Source organism: Myxocyprinus asiaticus, chromosome 11, assembly GCF_019703515.2.
Source record: "Myxocyprinus asiaticus isolate MX2 ecotype Aquarium Trade chromosome 11, UBuf_Myxa_2, whole genome shotgun sequence".
NCBI classification, from domain to species: Eukaryota; Metazoa; Chordata; class Actinopteri; order Cypriniformes; family Catostomidae; genus Myxocyprinus; species Myxocyprinus asiaticus.
This window is the reverse complement of record NC_059354.1, coordinates 999,665-1,025,425: the sequence shown is the minus strand read 5'-3', so window position 1 is coordinate 1,025,425 and position 25,761 is coordinate 999,665. Positions and strand designations below refer to the sequence as shown.

The 25,761-nt window shown below is 39.1% G+C and overlaps 1 protein-coding gene across 1 annotated transcript in view; it reads left to right on the top strand.

The window, feature by feature from the left end:
* Nucleotides 1-25,761, top strand: part of si:dkey-11f4.7 (piezo-type mechanosensitive ion channel component 2) — a 648,587-nt gene that overhangs the window by 93,470 nt on the left and 529,356 nt on the right. The window contains 2 exon segments of the mRNA XM_051709767.1: nucleotides 15,816-16,079; nucleotides 16,300-16,408. Of these exon segments, the coding sequence (XP_051565727.1) occupies nucleotides 15,816-16,079; nucleotides 16,300-16,408 (373 nt within the window).

The window sequence follows — 25,761 nt, the reverse complement described above, 5'->3', positions numbered from 1 at the left end:
CCTCGGATCAGTGTGGATTGCTTGTGATTCAATCAATACATGATTCAAGCTTTGCAAAGGAACGGTTATTGAATGAGCATTATTAAAATTGGGGCAGTTAAAAACTCTATTGGACCCGACGCAAAAACCTTAAGTGATCAGTTTCATTCATGAATATTTCAAATGACTGTTTTATGTTTCATAACTAGTTTATAGTTAAGGCTTAAGTGCTTAATGTATTCGAATGCAATGTATTGAGTTTATGTTATGTGTAAACCCTCAAATTTTATTGTATAATGTTGTAGAGCTTGAAGTTCATTTTCTTCCAATTGAGTTTAAAATATATCTGAATTAGAGGAGCTGCACATTGTTAGCCAATCAGACACTGAAGTCTTCAAGGGCCAGAGAGCTTAAAACAGAGCATTTCAGACAGAGGGCCAGAGACAGAGTGGAAAATTATTATAAACTTCAGAACAGTCCCAAGGTCTGTGGCGAGTTTGGTGCTTGTAGCTTTAAAGCTCTAGGAGGAGTAGCACTGAAAATTTTAGTCTCAGAAGAATAAGAATAAAATAGAATAAGTTTAAATAGTATAACAGTATGTTGGCTTTCTCAAGCCAACATAATAATAAGCTTAAATAGTAGATCAGTATGTTGACTTTGTCAAGCCAACATAACTAGATAAAGTTCATCAAGACAAACTTTGATGTTGGCTTGAGAAAGCCTGAAAGTTTGAAGTAGTTGTAAAAGCTTGAAGTTTGACGATTTTAAGTTTGAAGTAGTTACAAGTTTGAGTACTAGTTTTAAAAGTTCAGAGTTTAAAGATTAAAAGACCATTCAGTCTATCAGATAGATGGATAGATAGATAGCTCATTTGGTTGCTAGGCAGTTACCAAGGTGATATTCAAAAGGCTCCTTGCTACCATGAGTCCAATGAACGAAACCAGAAGTCTTTACGTTGTTGGTCAATGGGTTTTGGTAGCACTAAATGGTTGCTAGGTTGTATGCAGTTGCTAGGGTGTTAAAGTGATGGAGTGAAAGAAAGAATAAAAATAGTGGAGTGATGGAAAGATAGAAAAGAGAGTGATGGAGTGATAGTTAGAAAGTATGAGTGGTGGAGTGATTGGAAGTAGATTGAATCCTCTAAAGGATTTATTATAGGGAAAAGTTTTCACAAAAAAGATATAGCAATCTGAGTCAGACCAGTCTGAAGGTCTGTGGCGAATTTGGTTTTTGTAGCTTGAAAGCTCTAGGAGGAGATACTCTTGGAAATGTGTGGGTCCCAGAATAATAATAATAACTAGATAGTAAAGTTTGAAGACAAACTTTATGTTGGCTTGACAAAGCCTTGTCTGAAAGTTTAAAATAGTTTGAAGAGTTGGAAATTTGAAGGTCTTAACTTCAGACAGACAGAAGGAACATCATACAGATAGACAGCCAGCTGCAAGAAGTCCTATGCAACCCTACCCCTTGCTTCTTTTTCTGAATGGCAAATTGGTTGCTAGTCGAACCCTATCTGGTTGCAAGGCAGTTACCAAGGTGATACTCAAAAGGCTCCTTGCTACCCTGAGTCAAATGAACAAAACTAGAAGTCTCTACAATGTTCTGGTGCAGAGATATGTGATTTGTTACTTGGTTGCTAGAGTAACCTCATCAGGTTGCTAAGCAGTTACCAAGGTGAAACTCAAAAGTCTCCTTGCTACCCTGAGTCAAATGAAAGAAACCCAAAGTCTCTACAATGTTCTGGTGTAGAGATATGTGATTTGTTACTTGGTTGCTAGGGTAACCCCATCTGGTTGCTAGGCAGTTACCAAGGGTATACTTAACATGGCTACTTGCCATCCTGAGTGAAATAAGTCAACCCGGAAGTCTCTACGATGTTCTGGTGTAGAGATATGTGATTTGTTACTTGGTTGCTAAGGTAACCCCATCTGGTTGCTAGGCAGTTACCAAGGGTATACTTAACATGGCTACTTGCCATCCTGAGTGAAATAAGTCAACCCGGAAGTCTCTACGATGTTCTGGTGTAGAGATATCTGATTTGTTACTTGGTTGCTAGGTTAACCCCATCTGGTTGCTAGGCAGTTACCAAGGGTATACTTAACATGGCTCATTGCTATCCTGAGTGAAATAAGTCAACCCGGAAGTCTCTACGACATTCTGATCCTAAGATATCCATCTTAGTGATTTTGATTGGAAGTCAATGGTGTTTGGTTACTAGGGTGCTCTAAATGGTTGCTAGGGCATGGCTAAGTACTTCCCATGATGATACTTGAAGACTAATTGCTCACCCAATTAAAACAAGCCATCTCTCATGTCTGCAGGACATTCTGATCCGAAGATATCACACTCTAATTGAAAGCAATAGAGTTGGTTGCTAGGGTGCTCTAAACGGTTGCCAGGACGTGGCTAGCCAGTGAACATAGTGATTCTTATTGGCTGCTTACTATCCTGACTCAAAAGAACCAATCCCCATGTGTCTACGACATTCTGTTCTGAAGATATACTTCTGAGACATTTTGAATGGAAGTTAATGGGGGTGGTTGCTAGGGTCCCATAAATGGTTGTTAGTGCATGGCTATGCCATTTACAAGGTGATACTAAAAGAGTGATTGGTATCCCGATTGAAATGAGCCCACCCCCACGTCTCTATGTCACTCTGATTGGGAGATATGATCTGACAACTTTCTTGCATTGACTGCCATAGTAGGAACAAAAATGTCTTCCCATATTAACCTATGGGACTTTTTGGGATGTTTTTTTTGCCCCCTTTTTTACCCCCAAACACAGGGTATGTTCGAATACGGCTTGCCAGCACAAATCAAATGAGAGAACCCACATGTGTCTAAGACATTCTGCTCAGAAGATATCACACTCAGCCATTATGAATGGAAGTCAGTGGGGATGGTTGCTAGGGTGCTCTAAATGGTTGTTAGGGTGTGGCTAACCATTAAACAGAGGGATTCTTATTGGCTGCTTACTAACCTGACTCAATGGAGCCAATCTGCAAGTCTCTAAAACATTCTGTTCTGAAGATATCCTTCTGAGACATTTTTAATGGAAGTTAATGGATGGTGGTTGCTAGGGTATGGCTAGCCAGTGATCAGAGTGATTCTTATTGGCTGCTTACTAACCTGACTCAAAAGAGCCAATCCCCAAGTGTCTATGACATTCTGTTCTGAAGATATCCTTCTGAGCCATTTTGAATGGAAGTCTATGTGGGCGGTTATTAGGGTGCCATAAATGGTTGCTAGGGAGTGGCTACACCATTTCCAAGATGATACCTAAAGACTGATTGGAAGCCCGAGTGAAATGAACCCGCCCCAACGTCTCTACGGCATTCTAATTGGGAGATATGATCTGACAGCTTTCTTGCATTGACTGCCATAGTAGGAAAAACATTTTTCTTTCATGTGCGAGATCCTCACCATAGTATGTCAATGGGACATTTTCGGGACATTTAATGCCCCCCCAGGGGTGCACCGTACCCCCAACCCCTTAGAAAAGTCACAGCACCAGTGTCATCAATAGGCCGGTCGATTTGACACCTCATTTGTGGGTCTACAACAAACGGTGTGGGATGAGTTAGGTGCCGAAGTTTGAACGGAATAATAATAAGAATAACTAGATAGGTACATTTCCTGAAGAAAATGTGAGTGGTGCTTGCCGTGGCAAAATTCGTCACCATGATGTCCCACCAACTGCCCCAAGTTGAAAGAGGCCACCCCCATTACAGTAGGATGTTCTGGTGCAGAGATATTGGTGTAGTTCCATGGTTGCTAGGGTAACCCCATGTGGTTTCTAGACAGTTAAAAGGGTGATACTTAGAGGCTCCTTGACATCATGAGTGAAATAAGGCAACTTGGAAGTCTCTACGATTTTCTGGTGCAGCGATATGTGATTTGATACTTGGTTGCTAGGGTAACCCCATCTGGTTGCTAGGCAGTTACCAAAGTGATACTGAACAAGGCTACTTGTGAAATAAGTCAACCTGGAAATCTCTATGATGTTCTGGTGCAGAGATATGTCATTTGTTACTTGGTTGCTAGGGTAACCCCATCTGGTTGCTAGGCAGTTACCAAAGTGATACTGAACAAGGCTACTTGTGAAATAAGTCAACCCGGAAATCTCTACAATTTTCTGGTGCAGAAATATGTGATTTGTTACTTGGTTGCTATGTTAACCCCATCTGGTTGCTAGGCAGTTACCGAGCTGATACTCAAAAGGCACCTTGCTACCCTGAGTCAAATGAAAGAAACCCAATGTCTCTACAATGTTCTGGTGCAAAGATGTTATTTGTTACTTGGTTGCTAGGGTAACGCCATCTGGTTGCTAGGCAGTTACCAAGGTGATACTCAAAAAGCTTCTTGCTACCCTGAGTCCAATAAACAAAACCAGAAGTCTCTATGATATTCTGGTGCAGAGATATGTGATTTGATACTTGGTTGCTAGGGTAACCCCATCTGGTTGCTAGGCAGTTACCAAGGTGATACTTAATGCTCCTTGCTGGTCTGAGTCAAATAAGCCAAAGTTGAAGTCTCTACGATGTTGTAGTGCAGAGATATGTGTTTTGCTATACGGTTGTTAGGGTAAGTCCGTCTGGTTGCTAGGAAGTTGCCATGGTGATCCTAAAAATGCTGCTTGCTGGACTGAGTGTAATGAGGCAAACCTGAAGACTATGATATTCTGATCCAGAGATATCCAACTAAGCCATTTTGAATGGCAGTCAATGGGTTTTGGTTGCTAATGTGCACTAAATGATTGCTAGGTTGTATGCAGTTGCTAGGGTGTTAAAGTGATAGAGTGAAAGAAAGAATAAAAAGTGTTGTGTGATGTAAAGATAGAAAAGAAAGTGATGGAGTGATAAATAGATAGATTGAAAGTATGAGTGGTAAATTAGAACAGCTAAAGGCATATTAAAGGTCTTCTGTGTGGCTGTATACTTTTGCATTTTTGACAGTTGGAGTTTGAATAGTCTGAACATTCCATCAGTGTAAGTGAAAGGGGATTTTTCCGATGTTTGATCGTCCGCTGTGGGAAAACCATAAGTCCGATCAGTAAGAAAAGATATAGCACACTGTTCGGGATTAGTCTGAAGGTCTGTGCCGAGTTTGGTGCATGTAGCTTAAAAGCTCTAGGAGTTAGAGTCATACTTTTTAGTCTCAGAATAATAATAATAACTAGATTGAAAAGTTTGTGGACAAACTTTAGGTTGGCTTGAGAAAGCCAAGCTAATCCTGAAAGTTTGTAGTAATTGTAAAAGCTTGAAGGTTTTAAGTTTGAAGTAGTTATAAGTTTAAGTAATAGCTTTAAAAGTTCAAAGTTGAAAGATAAGACCATTCAGTCTATCAGATAGATAGATAGATAGATACTGTAGATAGATAGACAGACAGACAGATAGATAGATCATTTGGTTGCTAGGCAGTTACCAAGGTGATACTCAAAAGGCCCCTTATTACCCTGAGTCCAATGAAAGCAACCCGAAGTCTCTGATGTTCTGGTGCAGAAATATGTGGTTTGTTGCTAGGGTAACCCCATATTGTCGCTAGGCAGTTACCAAGGTGATACTTAGAGGCTACTTGCCATCCTGAGTGAAATAAGTCAACTTGGAAGTCTAAAGTATCATTTAAAACCTTAAAACCTTCAAACTTCAAGCTTTTAAAACTACTTCAAACTTTCAGGCTAGTCTTTCTCAAGCCAGCCTAAAGTTTGTCCACAAACTTTTCAATCTAGTTATTATTAGGTTGGCTTGAGAAAATTTCTGACTCTAATTCCTCTTAAAGCTTTTAAGCTACATGCACCAAACTCGCCACGGCTAACTTGATCACTAACTCTCAAATACCGCCGGTAATGTCCAATAACTCTGGCGACAAATGTTCGGTTACACCCTTTTTAGCAAAAGATTACTAACTTAGATGCACTATGTGTCTTTTACTTGAAGCTTTGTTAGGTTCACATTAATGAACAGTGTACTTGGTCCCGAGTTACACTACCATTGTTACCGTGATGTAGAGAAATTACATAGTTATAACATCACATCTGAAATGTAAGAGCTACAAAATAAAAACTTACCCTGTGAAACGTCCTGCTCAAATCGTGCTTGTGAAGATGGTTCAGGTCGATCAGCTTGTTCTACCAAAATTTCATTATGGGACTCGGGCTTGTACTGGTTCGGCAAAACTGACGCCATTGTTACTGTAGTTACAATAGTGTTAACAGCTCTCTGGAGCTGAAACTCGGTTATGGTAAGGGGCGTTACATTTCCGACACGCACTAAGTGGTTGACCAATCACAACAGTCTGGGCCAGCTGACCAATCAGAGCAGACTGGGCTTTTCAGAAAGGGGGGCTTTAAAGAGACAGGAGCTACAGAGCGTTTCAGACAGAGGGTGAAAAGAGGTGCAGCAGCAATGTACAGTATGAGAATTTTTTTTTTTTTTTTTTTTTTTTTTTTACATTAAAGCATGTAAACCTATTCTAGTAGACCCCCAAAATTAAATTATGAACCTGTAAATGAGTATAATATGGGCTCTTTAAGAAAAATGGTTCTAAATAGTACTAGATAGTTATTTGTCTTGTAACAATAGCAGAACCCTTTTTGGTGCTAAATAGCCCCCTGTGCTAAAGGGGATTTTCTCCCCTTTTCTCCCCAATTTGGAATTCCCAATTCCCAATGCGCTCTAGGTCCTCATGGTGGCTTAGTGACTCGCCTCAATCCGGGTGGCAGAGGACGAATCTTAGTTTCCTCTGTGTCTGAGACAGTCGATCCGCGCATCTTTTCATGTGGCTTGTTGAGCACATTACTGCAGAGAACTAGCGAGTGTGGAGGCTCACGCTATTCTCCACAGCATCCACGCACAACTCACCACGCGCCCCAACCGAGAACCACATTATAGCGACCACAAGGAGGTTAACCCAACATGACCCTACCCTCCCTAGCAACTGGGCCAATTGGTTGCTTAGGAAGCCTGGCTTGAGTCACTCAGCACGCCCTGGATTCGAACTTGCGACTCCAGGTGTGGTGATCATACTTGCTGAGCTACCCAGGTCCCAAACCCCCCTTTTTAAAGGTTCCATTAAGATCCATATTTTGAAAGTGCTATATACTGTATACAATGCTATGAAGAACCTTGAGTTTTTTTATATATGTGATCCTATAAAACATTATTGCCTCAATTACAGTTTTACATAATATAAACAAGCAAATAAATAATTTAAAAGCTAGGCATGTGTGTCAAATAAGTACTTAAATAAGAAACTTTAGACAAAAACTTTATAGGGAACAGGAAGTGTTAGAGAAAATATTTTTATTTCATCAACAAATCAATGAAGGAAGAGTGAACTCAAATTTTACTGAAAACACAAAACCGATGTAATGAAGGCTAAATTTCACTAAAATATCTGTACAATCCACTGATGTCTTCACCATCCATCACTGTGTGTATTTTAGTGTAATTGAGTTGCAGCCCCTCATGCGGTGTGTTGTGTGATGAGGTTATGGGGTCCTAAAGAGTCTGAGTAGAAATACACAACTAGGCAGAGATTAGGTGTTTCAGTGTAAATTCACAATATAGAGTATGTGAGCCCTTTTTTCACAATTTGAAAAATATAAAGTGTGATTTTTGGCAAAATTTGAGACCAGAGAATACATACCCCGATAACACGTACAACAGTTTATTTGATGTGTGATCACGGGCCCTATTTTTATATATATTTTTTTTTTTTTTTTAAAAAGAGCGCTGTGTGATCCATTTGCCCAAAGTCAGTGGCATGGCCATGAAGTTTTGATATTTTCGTGCAAGAATATGCCAAGTCTAAGCACAAGTGGGTTAGCAAAACTGTTTGCACAAAGCGCTAATGTGATGGATCAAGTGCAATTTAATTAAGTGCAAGGTTTTTCTCTGGTTTTGATGGCTTGCACCATCTGCTTTCTATTATATAATCCTTTGCCTATCAAGCAATGTCAATATAAATGAAGACAGCCTATTCATAACAATTAGATAGTGTAAAGGGGCTGTATTTAATGCATTAGATTAGAATAATAGAAATATGGACCATTTGTGTCTTACGTTCTTTTGCACAATATCTACGTCCTTACTGTGAACTCTCTCCCGTTTTTGTCTGCCATGTTCCATTGCTATGGTGTTTAGCAGTGAAATACTACAGCTGATGTTTGTGTTTCCTCCTGCCTCCAGAACACATTATGGGATGCTTGAAACATGCTATGCTGCTCTCCCATTTTTCATTGTTTTATAATGTATATTTATTTTTTGTTTTTCTGTTTGTTTTATTTAATTTTTGTGGTGAACTTTATTAATTTGACACTTTTAGTCTATCAACATTTATGTACAGCAGCGATAGATAACACAAAACATATCCCAGCACACATTAACATACCCAAACTATAACACATGCATATATCCTGACCTAGACACATCACATCCATTCCAAATATCATCACTCCCTCCCCTAACCAAAAAGAAACAAAAAAACCTTAAACGTAATTCTATCAATATCAACCACGATTACATTTTCTTCTTTTGCACCATGAAATCGAGCCATTGATAGTTCCATATACCATATGCAATGTCCAAATACTTTATGTAATTCCTGTGAATTCCTCCATCGCTGAGATTTTTTTTGTTTTTTTTGTTTTTGCTGCTGTAAATCCCACAAGCCATATTCTTTTTTCTTTGATTATAAAAGTTGAATTATCATTCAATAATAAAATTTTAGGATTACAAGGAAGGTTCCTACCCAATAGCCCTGACAAAGCCTTTGGAACAGCTTTCCAAAAATTACTGACCTCTTGACAAGACCATACGATATGTAATAAAAGTACCAATTGACCGTTGGGAACAATTTACAATTTAGCATAGAGGACCTTTTTCATCTGAAAAAGTTTGTGCAGTACAATACAAATCGCTGGACAAAATTAAAATGAATAATTTGTTGATTCGGATTCCTAGAGGTTAACATCATATTATCCCAAACCACCTTCCAATTAATTTCAGGTTATGGAATCTTGAGGTCCTTACTCCACAAACCCCCGATTAAGGAGGGTTTATAAGAGACTTCCAGTATCTTTTCATACAATTTTGAGACCACAGACCTCTTTTTGCCCAAAATGAAAACTTCATGAAGGGGATTGGAAACTAATATTGTACTCCAAGGTACTCCATAAGCTTTTAAAGCAGCATGTAATTGTAAATTAAAAAAAAGACCGACCGACCCTGGAAGATTAAATTGATCTTTCAAATCCTGAAATAAGCAAATTACTCAATTTTTTTGAAACATCTGAAATTAGTACGAATTCCTCTTTTATTCCAATCTGGAAAAGAGATTGGTCGACTACCTATAAGTAATTTAGCATTATGAAACATAAGCTTAAAGCTTAAATCTAGAATTCATTCTGTTATCCTTCCTACTAGATTCCATGTTTTAATCACTTACGATATTATTGGACCAAATTTAACTTTACTGTTTTTATCAGAAATGTTGGCGTAAATAAGATCTTGTAACCAGTGAGGTTTAACTATATTCTCCTCCAAATTATGCCAAGCCACATATGCTGAAGGGTTCAACCAATAAATGAAAGGTCTCAGTACAAATCCCCATGCATAAAATTTAAAACTGGGCAAGCCCAAACCCCCTGCTTTCCTCTTTCTTTGCAAAGTCAACATTTGAATCCTTGAACACTTGCCCTTCCAGATAAACTTTGAAATTGCTTTTTGCAATTTATTCCAGAATCCAGCAGGTGGGGGAAGTGGTAACATGGAGCTACAAAAATTAGCATGGTATAAAACGTTAATTTAAACTAGTGCAATCCTTGCCTGAAGAGAATTTGGGGTAGCAGTCCAGTATTCTAAGTCAGCCAGTAACACTTTAAAAACACTTAAAATTTGTCTCTATTATTAATTTTACCAAAGAAAAAATATCCAGGCCCAAGTATTTAAACTTCCGAATGATGAGCATATTGGAAGGTATGGCTATATTAGTTATACTACTGTTTAACTGTAAAAGGCACGATTTAATCCAGTTTATTTTATAGCCAGAAATCTCACTAAACTGATTAAAAATTTATAAAATCTCTGGTAAACCAACACCAACATTACCCAAGTACAATAGTACATCATCAGCATATAGAGATATGTGATAGGCGTTAAAGTGTTTGGAGTAAGATTAGGAGACTGCCGCACAGCCTGTGCAACTATAAAGAAAATAAGAGGATAGAGGGCATCCTCGTCGCGTACCCGTCAAAAATAGTAGTAGATAACATGCCATTAACTGAAATGCAATCTTTGGGAGAGGCATAAATAGTTAATATACATTTTTCTAGAAAACCATAAAACAGACCATAGATAATGCCACTCTGATCAAATGCTTTTTCAGTGTCCAAAGAAAGCACAGCACAAGGATGTTTAATATTAATAGCTTCATTAACGATGTGAAGCAGTCTCCTAACATTGTCAGAAGAATTTGGTCCATATGTACCAAATAATTCATAAAAGGCTCTAACCGATTCTCTAAGTTTAGCAAATAATTTATTGTCCACATTCAATAAAGAAATTGGATGATAAAAATTCTATAGATTGCGCTATAGAAGTTATCCTTTTCTTCAAAAGCAGAGATATAATTGCTATATTTGAGTTGTGAAAATTCTCCCTTGTCAACTGCTAAATGAAACATTCACCATTAGTCACCAGAATAGGACAGAATTCTGGCGGGTTACTGTCTATCCCCAGATATTTACCGGTTTTGATACTTTTAACTATCTCCTCCAGTTCCGAAAGTGTAACTGGAGCTTCCAATAATGCAGTGGATTCAGAGTTAACTGAAGGTAATTTGAGACCATCAAAAAAAGATGTTAGGCACAATTTCAGAACTATATAATTTTTAGTAAAAAGAGCTAAATACCTTACCGACCTTCTCTGAATGAACAGTACCGTCTGGTGATTTAATTGCGGTGACCACTGAATGAGATTCATTAGATCTAACTTTAGATCTAAGAGACGACTAGGATGGGATCTGTTAAAATAAAACTTTTGTCGAGCTCTGAGGAATTCTGATTTCTGTTTAAGTAGATTATTTAATTCCTTTGTTACCACTTCCCTATCTGTAATCAGTTCAGATGTTGGCCTACCAGCCAAACTTATTTTACAATCTAGTTTTACAAACTAGACACTAGTTTCCTTTCTAATTAATTGATTTACTGAATATTAGATTTTCTCTCAAATGGGAAGAATATGGAAAATTAAACAATTTAGCTGTATCCCATAATATCCGAGGGTCCTTAGGGTTTCTATTAATCTTAATAAAAATTAAGATGTTCTAAAAATTGTCTGGAATTTTATTATTTTTTAAATAACATGTTAGTCCAGTAAAGAGAGATACCTTAATATCAGATTTGTGGTCAAATAAAGCATTCTGTAGCATTTCTACATTATGCACCTTAAGTAGATGCGGGAAAACAAAAAGGAAGTCTATTCTGGACAAAGATTTATGTCTGTTTGAATAACATGAACATTCTTTGGATGATGGGTTCTTAGAGCGCCAAATTTCAATCAGTCCAAATCACTAGCCCATCCCCGTAGAGCCACACTTGCCACTTTTTGACCAGCTCCTTTCTTCACACCTGTTCGTCCATATTATGCTCCCACACAGCATTAAAATCACCACCAATAAAAAAAAATAAATAAATCTTTAAGTTCAGACAAATGTCATATACATTTGGTACATACACAGATATAAACTCATTTTTAACAGCAGCAATCAGCATTTAAAAAAAATACAATCCTTCCTTCATTATCAGCCCCTATGCCAGGTTTTATGATTAATTTTTATGTTCAATTTCTGCACAGCATGCTTGAGCTTTGGAAAGGTACTACACAAAATAAACTTACTATGGATCTCATAATACACAAATCATGGTTTTAAGTGATTGATAGTTCTTTAATATCATCTGCTGGTGGAATCTCCAAACTGCAAATGCAGGAACTGATTTTAGACTTTGTGCCAAGATTGGATGTGCTACTTAAACATTTTAGTGCAATGATCTATTTCTCAGGAAAATAGCAAGTTGCACTTTGCACCACTTCATTAACATACAATACACACACAGTTTGCGTGCATTCACACACAGATAGTGCAGGCACTCCCAGCCATGGCCACTTGTGCTGGCATGAAAATTGCACTTAATATTAGCACTCACAAAAATTGCTGCACCTGCATTTCAGGCTCTACTTTTATGAGTGTGCAAAGCGCAGCGCTACGCACAATGACTGTGCACTACAGCTTATCCAATTTTCATGCCAGAGCAAAGCGCAATTGGGTGTGCTTGCACCATCTATAGGTCATAGTTTATTTTTCAATTATAATGTTTATATTAACAATGGCATTTATGATTTAATTTGTATTGATGTTTTTCCACCTGTTGTCAGAGTGATTAAGTTGCTGCAAAAGCATCCAAAACCTAACAAGAATCACATTTTCTATGATTATAAATGGAAGATGTCACTGTCAAAGAAATATTTCTATTCTTTGCATATTCAGTCCATTTCCACTACCAATTTTTAGGAATGTGTTGTCTTTATTTGGATCACTGGTGTTTGACTGGAAACGGACTACATAATAGGATGCACACGGTACAATGACAGAAGGTCCTCAGAATTAAACTGCACTCGATCCAGCCCATTATAGTGCTTTGTGCGTGAAATTTGCGCCTATATGGTCTCTATATTGCAGTTTTTCTTAGTAAATCACAAAAAAAAAACTGAATGTGAGAAAAAATAAAGAAATATACATTAAACTAATACAGTATATCAATGCTTAATTTATAGGTCCACAAAAAGAAAAGGCTTATTTTGAAAAGTTAAAAAAAAAAAAATTAAACATGATATAGACATAGTATCCTATACTTTTGGAAAAAAATTAAAAATGCATTTGGAATGAGGGGTAGTATACTGTGACACAGATGACTCGATAGGATCCATGTGCAGCATAGAGTTTATTAAGGGCAAAGAAAAAACTAGATTGCAAGGCAGGCTGGTGTTGGGGGAAGAAAAAAAAAAATAAAAAAGAAAAAAACCCACACACGCACAGGCAAAACACTCCAAAGAGTAATCCAAAAACAAGAGGCAATAGCAACACCAGGAACACAGGCAAGGGTCAAAACACAGAGTATCCAAAACAATAGTAAATGCTCAGAAATGCAGTTGTGGGAGATCTACAAGACTTCAAAAGTAGCAGTGAGCAAAAATGTCCTTATATACAGTCTATGAAGAGTAGTGAATGAGATGCCAGTGTTCCAGGAAGCGGAAGTAATTCGGGTGAGGGCGCCCTCATATAGTGGGAGACCAGTTCAGGAGTAGATGTGACATACGTTAGGCCCTGATTTACTAAGACACCAAAAAACGGGTGCTAATTAGCTTTAGCAATCTATCAAATTGCGTGTGTCAAAGTTATATGTAGAGAGCTGTAGAGAGCATCCTGACTGGCTGCATCTCCGCCTGGTACGGCAATAGCACCACCCACAACCGCAAAGCCCTGCAAAGGGTGGTACGAACTGCAAGACACATCATCGGAGGTGAGCTTCCCTCCCTCCAGGACATATATACCAGGCGGTGTGTGAAAAAAAAGCTTGGAGGATCAGAGACTCCAGCCAACCGAGCCATAGGCTGCTTTCACTGCTACCATTAGGCAGGCGGTATCACAGCATCAGGACCCGCACCAGCTGACTTCATGACAGCTTCTTCCCCCAAGCAATCAGACTTTTGAACTCTTGATCTCTCACGATCAATATACATCAGCACTACACTTTATTAATCTTATTATCTCACACTGGACTGTCATAAATTATATTCTCTCTTAACACAGAGCAACTTACTATCAACCGACAGCCTGAATGTCAATACAGCACAATACAACCTACTGTACATATATATATATATATATATATATATATATATACACACACACATACACACACACACACACACACACTATTTTGATTGTATAATGTGTATTCTATATTGTGTGTATTGTAAACTGTACATTGTATGTTATTATTTGTATATTGTGTTGTGTGTAATTGTGTATATTAGATTTTAAATTGAGCTGTGTAAATCTGAAGTTTATTGTAAATTGGTATGTGTCTCATCACTGTCACGACTACTATGTTGCTCGGAACTGCACCCAAGTATTTCATACACTATTGCACTTGTGTTTATGGTTGTGTGACAATAAAAGTGATTTGATTTTGATATATGGCATTGAACACTGGTATAAGCCGACCCACTATCTGTTCCAAAAAACACTTAAAACATACTTTGCTAGCCACCTATAGTAAGCTGACTTTGTGGTGCAGGCTAAGAAGCTATTAAATACCGGTACAGGCCCCTGTCTATCACAGCAACATCAATTAATGTTGCAAGTTTTGGAAGGGGCTATATCTTTGTTCGATCAATGGCAGATGGAGTATTTGGTAAAACTGTTTAAAATCAGTGTTCTATTTTATGCAATTCAGTTTGGTTGCACTATAGTGGCAAAGAAATTACATACCTTAGTGTGACAGTCTTGCCCGTGTGGTCTATTTATTGTATGTGGCTCACTGTATAATGGAGATCCAAAAATGGAAAAAAGGGTTTCGTGGCACAGAGAATGAATCAGTCCCACAGCATGTCTCATTAGCTCTGCTCTCTTTAAAACAATTATTTCTCAATTTAATCCTTTTAAATGTTTTACTTTGTGATCGTATGGTGATGAAATTAAAAAATCTTTGTACAATTTTATCAAAATGACAGTTAAGCATTTTCACTAAATTCTTCTAAGAACAGTTCAAATTAATTCAATATGAAAAGGAAACGTCCCCACCTAGTGGTGAACATGGGCAATTCAGTACATATAATGCAATTAATCAAAACACATTAAAACAATATTTTTACAACATTACCTGTATAATGGAGATACAAAAATGGAAATAAGGGTTTCGTGGCACAGAGAATGAATCAGTCCTACATGAAACACAAGATAATACACAGGAATTAAACAAAGTCAGAATAACTCAATATAAAAACACATTCGATGCCAAACACGTCAACAGATCCCTAACATGTTCATTACAAGACTGATTCACAATAGCAGTTATTTATGCGTTTTAAGTACTTTTTAACTGATAATTCCCCAGACCACTCAAAATGTGCCACTTATCCACAGCATGTCTCATTAGCTCTGCTGTGGCAGTTCCCTATTCCACTCATCAAATAGCATCATTCACCATATAGATGGCGCTGTCCCCATTTATGCAGTAATTTATCATATTAACACACCGTTACATTAGCTTTAAAGCTGAAGTATGTAACTTTTCAGTGTTAAAATACTTATTTCCCAGCTCAATATGCAGAGACAGATACAAGTAAGTCATTCAGAGTTTTTTTTTTTATTATTATTATTAAACGTTAAATGCTTTGTCTCTGAGGCACAATAAAATTATTGTGTTTGTTTAGCGCGACCTGCCCCAACAACATTACTCAACCAATGGCGTTTTGAACATTGCTTATTTTTGCAATTCCTTTCGGCGGCGCAAGTGTCTCAGAAATTACCTACTTCAGGTTTAAGTTTGTTCAGTGGCACCCCACGTTGGCAATGTCTTGTCCAAGCGCTCACGTCTGCACTTGTGTATACGGGCCGAGTACTAAATGACATACTACCCTTACTCTTTCTGCCAGAGACTGATATATGGAAAACGCAGTAAGAATATAGTATGGGTAGTATGCGTTTCTAATCTCAGCCACGGTGTTACAATTCATGCTGCCTTAGTTATTTTGACTTTTATGTGTGCAGGTGTGGAGCATCAGCTATAACTCGTGGCTTACATTAGTGTTATTGGTGTGGTCATGTGTGATCTGGATGTTTAAGGATCGGCGGCGGTTCGCCATGCTCTGTGCTCCATTCCTCGCTGTCTACGGAACTTTGCTGCTAGTGACTGCATTCATTAGTGAACTCCATCTCAACTATAGTGACATTTTCCCCACTTTACCGAAGGTTGTCCTGATTGACTTAGATATCTATGGCTATCAAGTGCCCTGTATCCACCTTGCTGCAAAGGTTCGTAAAGCTAATTCTTTTGATGGAGCTTAATCAATAGCTTACTGACAAACCCTGTCTGTCAAACCAGATAAAACACTTGTAGTAAACATTTCTTTTCAGTGTGTCCATGCTTTAAAGTTGTAATGTCTCTAACATTGCTTGATATTCTAATTTTAATAGACATGTTAATGTTGATATGACAATACATATAAGCCTATGTGGCCAATGTTCTTTGCAGGTGTGTTATGCGTTTTGTTTCTGGATATTACTGCGACAACGATTGAAAGAGAAACATGAAAAGCAGCAGCATAAAGAGCAAAGTTTAATGGAGGTCAAAGTTCAAGCATGTAAGTAAAAAAATTCTTGTTAATCTTTAAAAATAAGTATTTTAAACATAAGTTGCATATTTTAAATAAAATTCTTATTCAATCTATCTGTCTGTCTATCTCTCTGTCTGTCTCATTCAAATATAATTAAATAAAATATTAAAATCATTTAGCAGAATTTTGGATGTAAAATTATTTTTGTGAATACAAATCTTAATCAAATTCACTAGAACACAACATGTCACAGGTTTCCAACGGGGAAGTGTTACAGATTGGTCAAGGATGTAACAAGAATGGAACACTCTATGGTTCATACTCTAAATGGCAAACAGCAAAACAGGATCAGGGTGCGCTTTTAGGGGAGCGACAAATGTAGGGGACTCATGCCAACATGGAGAGAGGGAGACAATGGGCATTTAAATAGGAAGGTCCTGATCAGTTCAAAGTGCATCCCTTTTAGCCTTGTTACCTGAAACAAAATGACTGTGACAGAAGGTAATTTTATCGATTTGTTTTAAATATAATATAGGGCATTTATCACAAATGCCATTTCTAATTGGCCTATGTTTAAGGCCTATTTATACAATCATATGCTATCATCATAAATCCCTGCTATTTAGTAATAGACCTCATTCACAGCAACACCATCTTTGATTCTTGATGGGAATGACAATGAGGCTGTGATATAAACATACAATGGGCTGTACTGCAGTTTAAAGCAGGGACTAAAAATTTAATGTTTTTCCATTTCAGTTTGTGTAGAGCAGAAACTGTATTTCTTTGTTCCAGTTTGGACATTCCACAGCCTCCTTTCCAAATGGTAACCGATTAGAATGAAACAAAAGAACGATTAATAAAGTTCTTTTTTTAAAATTACAGTACTCTACTAAGGGTAGGTGAAAAACCAGTTGCAAGTGTTGCCAGATCTCGCAAGAAAAACAAGCAGCCTGCTCTGGAAAAACAAGCCTAAAATAAGCCACTTGCCTCACCAAAACAAGCGAAAATAAGCAATAAATTTCTTCTGTGTGGTGGATTTATCAGTGTAGAAATCGGCAAACAGTCTTGAGGTTTATTAGTCTCTGTGTCTCGCTCCTGCTTCTTTGCAACTTTTTCTTTGACTTCTTATGTGCTTATTCCAATCTTATATGGACAGAACTATTACAGTTTTTTTTTTTTATTTTATTTTGCTTATTATGGCATCCAAATCGACTAAAAGCAAGAGGGATCTTAAACCGGACCTCTTCGATGACAGTGCCAGTGATCTTAATATGGCGGCGATAGCTACGCTTCTAGATCAACACCATCAGGCCCTCTCGGCTGATTTCAAATCGGTCATCTCATCACAAGAGATCAAGATAGACCACATCCAGGCCACGGTTTCGGACCATATTCATAAAATTGCCTCGCTCGATGCCAGTGTAACAGACAAAAGCTTTCTTGCCCTGGAGATTACTTATGCTGCTCTGTCTGATAACACCACCAAGCTACAGGCTAAAATACCAACCTCAAGTCACGCAGCCGGCAGAATAACATATGAATCATTGGCCTACCTCAATTGATTGAAGGCCCTCGTCCTTCCTATTTCCTCTCGCAGCTACTATTTGAAGTCCTGGGAGAGGACATCCTTCCTTCCCCTCTGGAGATTGATAGAGCCCACAGGGCCCTCACCAGTAAACCGGTGGCCGGAAAGAAACCAAGAGCAATCATCATTCGGCTGCATCACTATCAACAGAAAGAACTGATTATGCGCAAGGCCTTAGCCAAAAGAGGCAGGCTAAAATTTCAAGACAGCCTGATCACCATATACGCAGACTACGCGCCTGATTGGGTGGCACAGCATTTTAAATATCGCCACTTCATGGCGGATCTTTGCAATCTGGGACTCAGACCAACTCTACTTTTCCCAGAAAGGCTCTTTATTAAGATGGAGGTAAAGATACTTTTCTTCACTAGCTGAGGCCGAGGACATAGTGTCTTCAGTCTGATCTGGCTCCTCATCATAAAACTGCTTTGTTTACTTCAATCCCTGCATCTGATATTCAGCTGGATAACCACATTTTATTGCCGGGCCTTTACATGCTCACCCTCTGCCTATTCCCTGATGGTGTCCGAAACATTTTCTATGATTAGTTGACGGAGTCTGGTTTTTCATACTGGCCTTATACTCACTTGAGTTCTACTCACATGGATGATTATTCCTTTTTTTATAATGATATATGCTGACCATATACAGTTTGACTCTTATGTTGCATAGACTTCTAACTGGATCAAATGTTATCGTTGGATGTTACCGACCCTGCTGAGTTCCGCAGGATGTTTCATTCAGCTAAATATTCACTTATAAACATGTACTTACTTAGCTTTGTCTCTTTTACCCCTTCCATTCTCCCCCTTTTTTTTTTTTTTTTTTTTTCTTCAATATTGTTGCCATTTGTCTGATACTGCTGGGCAGCAATCATTGTTCTGACTTCTGTCCTGCCTATATTTTTGGGGGGGGTTTCGTTAACAGTAAAATGGGAGATGATATCTGAAGGTCAAGTTATCCATTTGTGTTGAACTTGACTTAAGTACTCAGAGGGTGGGTGGCCTTTCTTAGCATGTGTTTACTATTGAGGGGGGCAAGTTGATGGTGGGGGTTGGTTTTTTCCCCTCCTCCTCCCTTTCCTTATTTTTTTCTTGGACCCAGGCCACATTTCTGCACACCGATGTTTCCTCTCTTTATCAATTCTACTGAATGGCTAATACTACTAAGATAAGGGATGGGGGGCTATGACTAATTTCTTGGAATACCAAAGAGATTAATATTGGTCTCAAAGCCGGTAAGATCCTTACTCACCTACAACATCAAGGCTGCAATCATGTTCTTACAAGAAATGCACGTGTACAGCAGATGTGCTCCATATTAAGAGAGCCTGGATGGGTCATCTATTTCATTCTAAATTTTCTCAAAGAGCTTGTGGGGCAGCTATTATTATTCATAAATCTGTCCTGTTTGTATCGACTAATACTATATCAGACCCCAATGGGCGATTTGTTATAGTCACGGGCAAGCTCCGTAACATACCAGTAATTCTTGTCTATTTTTGCCCCCAACTGCGATGATGAGTTTTTCATCAAGTTATTTTCTAACTTACCAAATGTTGATTGTAACAAACTGGCCATGGAGACGGTGTTAGGATCCATGTGCAGGAAGTTTATTAAAGTACACAAGCAAATAATCCAAATCGGCAGGCAAACAGAGGTAGTTGTTAAGCAGGCGGTATAATCCAATAAACCAAAAAGACAGTCCAACAAGGCAAACAAAACAAAGGGGTATCCAAAGGCAGTAAATCCAGGAAAACAGGCAATGGTCAAAACAAGACAACAATCAGCAATGGAAAACCACTTGGTAAAGCAGGGTAAACTGGCAATACTTCACAATGAACAATGGAACAGCATGGTATTTATATAGTTTAAACAGGAAGTCACCAAAGAAGAAATGGTACAGAGTTAGTATTCGGGAGAGGGCTCCCTCTGGTGGTTGGTAGGAGGGGTAACAACCTCAGATGTAACAGTTGATGACCATTATATAATTATTGGTGGAGACTTTAATCTGGCACAGGCTTCGTTTGACAGGTCTTCCGCTAAAATAGCTACTCTGTCCAAATCAGCCAATGTAATGCTTAATTATTCTTCTCAGCTGGGACTTTCGGACCCCTGGAGATTTAAGAACCCTCAGGACAAGGCCTTTTCGTACTTTTCGCATGTACACCATCCATTTTCAAGAATCTATTTTTTTACTGCTGTATAACAATTTGTTACGCTGTAACAATTTCTAGTCAATAATCTAGTCTTGAGGTCATGAACGCATAAATTAGTTTTTCGGCATCAGCAACAGAGTGCATGTGTCATAACTTAGCAATATATCTGAGGTGGAAGAATGCTGTTTTAGAAAAAATTGGAAATGTGTTTTTCAAAAGTTAGATTGCCATTAGGGCTGAAACGATTACCCAACATTATCGACAATGTCGACAATAAAAATTTGTCGACAGAAAATATCATTGTCGATTTTATCATTTCATTTAACACAACATGAGATCATTTGAAACACTAATGATGATGTGGGAGAGCAACACTTCAGCTCATGCTTGATTGGAGAGGAAGAAAGAACTTGCCTGTCAGGATGTCTAAAAAGGAAACACCTCGGAGTTATATACAGTATTTAATGCATCCTTTATTAAAGTTCAAATAATAAGGAAGCAGGTTGTATAAATAAGCACAAACTCCGAAACCTGCATTTCTCATTGTGGTATGAGTCGCGTGAAAAACAGCACGAGAGTGTTTCAAACTTCTTCCGGCTGATACACTGTCTTGCGCTGAGAAGCTCATCACTCGTGCGTGCTTGCTGCAGTTAGATTATAATGTGATTGCTTGCAATGTAGTGAATCATAATATATGTGTCATGACGTGTATCTTATCGTGAAGAAAATCGGCGATATGAAGTTCTATTAAGAAGAGAGTTTGTTTTTTTGTGAGTTAAAGATGGATCGAAATCAACTGAACAAAAAGGTGAGAGGGTATATTCCTAGCCACTGATATGTATATATAGAACTGGAGTGATGATGCAACGTTAAACTGCCAGCAGGAGGTGAAGCCACTGAAGTGTTCGAGCGGCCATCTGCCATAGAGCATCAATGACTGACCCCCGTTTCACCATCTCCAACCTCCGGATAAGACAGTTGCATTTCGCCTAGTGACAGTCATGTTTAATGTTTAATTGGCTCGTTATGGATAATATTCATTACGAGGTAGAATATAAATGCCGATCGCGATGTCAGAACATTCACCTGCCACCTGTGTTCAGTCTATCAGTGCAGCACAACGATCACCAAAGGAAGTGGCAAAACTGTCCACAAGTTGTAATGTAAGTAGGAAAAGCTGTAATATCTGCTTGTTTAGGGTGACTATGCGAAAGGGACTATCCCGAAAGGGACTTTAAAATTGTCAGACCGGGATTTATAAATCACCATAAATGACCGGGATTTGCTTGTTTTCATATTAAAGTGCTCTCTGTAGTCATACATGGATACATACCATAAATACGTGTATGTTTGCCATTTAAAACTAACGTATCAGTTTAATTTTAACCAACTTTGATTTGCGTGTCTCCCTTAATCTCAGCGCCCACTGCACAAGGGAGAGAGAGAGAGCATGCACTCTTATTCAAGTGACCGCGAGAACAAGGCACTTTCTTATAAAAACATAAAACAAGTAACAAACACTTAAATGATCACAATAAATAAGTCTCAAAATGTCTGTTTGTATTTTACCTCAGTTTCAATGAACTTGTTTACATTCAGCTGATCTGTTCGCTGTTGAAGTTTGTTAGAGGTGGATACTGTGAGTGAAAAAGTGTTCTACCACTTTAAGGATCCACCACCACCACCACTACCAAATGAGCATGAGGAGTGAGTATATAATGGCCAATCATTAAGGAAGTGATGTGTGTGGGTGAAGCAGAGTTGGGGTAAGGAGAAAGTTTGCCTTTGTTTATGAGTGTTTGTGCATAAGGAATGTGATTTGAGGATTGAGACAAAGATGATAAAAGGACTGATTAAAAATGTCAGCACAAAATAGTGTTAGCCATAAAGGCGTTAGTGACTGGGCTACTTGAGTTAATTTGGAGCGGCATGAGTTACGGGAAACCGTAAGCAGTCTGCTGACCTGCTGAAGTTCTCTGCAGTCAGGTTGTACTAGAGTCAATGTTTTAAGTTGATAAAAATTCAACACCGCTCAATGAAAACAACTAGCAATATGCACAGGTTCAAAAGAATATATTTTAAGCCTGTAACAGCAGGCTACACTTTTATGTAAAAACTGATTAACAAATAACAGGAGCTAAATATAATCTGTTAATGTGCATATTAATGTATCAGAGAACCTGTGTTTACATGACCTATGTCAATGCGTCTACAGTTGTAGAGTTAAATGAGCAAATATTGCTCCATGCTACCCTGTTCTACAGGCAAAGTAAGCACCTGTAGACATGGTACAAGATTTACAGGATCAAGGTAAAAAGTACGCTATCATTCTTATGATATACTTCGACTGTGGTTGCAGAGATTTTTACCATGTAAGACTTGAATCTACACATCTTTTTTTTGATGTAGGACATCAAAACGAGCATAAAAAGTACTTAGCTCATCCAGGAGAGAGGCAGTGGTTATCATGGGGGATTTTTTATTCTCTTTAAAGTCCGTGATGATGTTAATTCCCAGCCACATGCTTCTAGAGTTGGTGGTGTTAAACTGTCCTTCAATCTTGTTCCTGTACTGGCGTTTTGCTGTTCGGAGGGCATAACTGGCTTGTTTATGTTCCTCCACGTTCCCGGAATTAAAAGTGGAAGTCCGCACATTAAGTGCCGCGCGAACATCGCTATTTATCCATGGCTTCTGGTTCGGATAGATCCGTGTTGTTCTGGTCAAAACAACGTCCTCTACGCACTTTCTGATTAAACACATTACACTATCAGCGTAAAGCTCGATGTCGTCATCAGAGGCGGACCGGAACATCTCCCAGTCCGTGTGATCAAAACAGTCTTGTAGCGTAGAGTCTGATTGGTCCGACCAGCACTGGATCGTTCTGAGGGTGGGTGCTTCCTGTTTCAGTTTCTGCCTGTAAGCGGGCAGAAGCAGAATGGAAGAGTGGTCCGATTTGCCAAATGGTGGGCGGGGGAGGGATTTGTAGCCATCCCAGAAGGGAGAGTAGCAATGGTCCAAAACCCGGTCCCCTCATATGTTGAAACTAATGTGCTGGTGATATTTTGGTGCGACTGATTTGAAACTGGCTTTATTAAAGTCCCCGGTCACAATGAACGTGGCCTCAGGGTGCGCGGTTTCCTGCTTGCTTATAATCCCATACAGTTCCTTGAGTGCCCGGTCTGTATCGGCTTGTGGCGGGATGTACACAGCAGTGATAATGACCGCTGTGAATTCCCTCGGTAGCCAGAATGGTCGACACAGAAGCATGAGAAATTCCAGATCAGGAGAGCAGAAAGACTTGATAGAATGTACGTTCCTCTGATCACCCCAGGATTTGTTGATCATAAAACACACATCACCACCTCTGCTTTTACCTGAGAGGTCTTTCGCTCTGTCCGCTCGGTGCACGGAGAACCCCGCGGGTTCATTGGCTGAGTCTGGAATCTCCGCAGACATCCAAGTTTCCGTAAGGCAGATAATGCAGCAGTCCCTCGTCTCTCGTTGGAAAGAGATCTGCGCTTTCATCTCGCAGAGCTTGTTATCCAAAGACTGAACATTTGCCAGTAGAATACTGGGTAGTGGGGGTCGATTTGCACGGCGTCTTACTCTGATGAGAACGCCGGCTCTGTTTCCCCTTTTCCTCCTGCTTTTCTGCAGCCAAGCAGCACAGACAAAGGGCTCCGCTTGCGTGTTTGTAAACAGCGGGTCGGCATTGAGGAATCTGAAGTCCGGTTTATGGTGTGAAATTGCTGAACCAATGTCCAAAAGTGTTTGTCTGTCATAGACAATAAGGCAGACAACATCCAAGACAAAAAAACATAAGAATTGTAAACAAAACAAACAAAACACTACCATGTTGCATCAGAGCTCGCAACGCAGCAGCCATACTCGGTGCCATCTTGAGCGCTCTAGATGCAGACTTGACATTTTTTAGAATCCTAGCCCACACTCCCTCCTCCAATACCAAGTTTAAATCTTTCTCCCATAATCTCTTGATAGAAGTTAAAGCTCCATCCCCCAGACTCTGAATTAGCAGTGAGTAATACACAGATGCCTCATTACCTTTTCCAAAAGCAGTAATCACCAATCCCATAGTATCTGCCACTTTAAGGGGTGTATGCTACTCCCAAAAATAGTACAGAGCAGGTGGCGCAGCTGTAAATACCTATAAAACTGATATCTGGGAATCCCAAAATGTTGAACCAAATTTTCAAAAGATCTCAACACTCCACTCTCAGATAGGTCACCAAGTGTATTAACTTCCCTCACAATCCACTCTGACCAGCAGAAAGGGGACTTATTAATACATAATTTTGGGTTCTGTCATATGCTCGAGGCAACATTTAAATAAATGTCCGAATTAAACACTCTGGACACTTTTGTCCATACCGAGTGCAAATGCGAGATAACGGGGTGTAACTTCTCAGATTAGTTTGATAGAAAGGCTTTGCAATGGCGAAATAGGGGCAAGAACTTCCTGTTCAATACAAAACCAGGGAAGGGCTCTCTCAGGTGGAAGTGACCAGTGAGCCAAATGTCTGAGACAGAATGCATAATAATAAAACAAAATCTTGGGTATTTGACCCTGACTCTGTATCCAAAAGGAATTAATAATTCTGCGGAGGCAAGGCATATATCTAATGGGGTCAGAGACGAATAATAAAATATCATCTGCATAAAGCAAAAGCTTATGCACCACACCTCCCGCCACCACCCCTGGAAAATCGTCTTCCCTTCTTATCGTGGCTGCTAATGGTTCCAGGGCAAGACAAAACAATAATGGGGAAAGAGGGCAACCCTGCCGGGTGTCCCTATCCAGGGTAAAATAATCTGAAATTAATCCATTTGTTTGTACCACTGCTACAGGATGTCTGTAAATTAATCCATTTAATAAAAGTATTCCTGAATCTGTATATTTCCAAAATCTTAAAAAGATAATCCCATTCTACCATATCAAACGCCTTTTCAGCATCAAGTGAGATGGCAGCGATCGGAGTCTGATCATTCGCCACTGACCACATGATATTGATGAAATGCCTAATGTTATCTGAAGAGCTGCAACTCCATAATCAAGTTTGCAAGTGACACCACGGTGGTAGGCCTGATCAGCGGCGACGATGAGACAGCCTACAGGGAAGAGGTACAGCACCTGGCAGTGTGGTGTGCCAACAACAATCTCACACTCAACATCCAGAAGACCAAGGAGCTGATTGTGGACTATCAGCAGACTAGGAAGGGCCACACATACACTCCCATTTACATTGATGGGGACGAAGTGGAGCGTGTGACTAGCTTCAAGTTCCTGGGTGTCCACCTCTCTGAAGATCTTTCCTGGACCTACAACACCTCCACTCTGATAAAAAAAGGCGCAACAGCGCCTTTACTTCCTTAGGAAGCTAAAGAAAGCTCATCTGTCCCCCCACATCCTGCTGAACTTTTACCGCTGCACTATTGAAAGTATACTAACAAACTGCATCACAGTGTGGAATGGCAACTGCACTGTCTCAGACCAGAAGACCCTCAAGCGGGTGGTGAAAACTGCCCAATACATCACTGGTGTTCAGCTACCCTCCATCAAAGACATTCACCACAAACGCTGCCTAAGGAGGGTGAGAAGCATTATCAAAGACACCT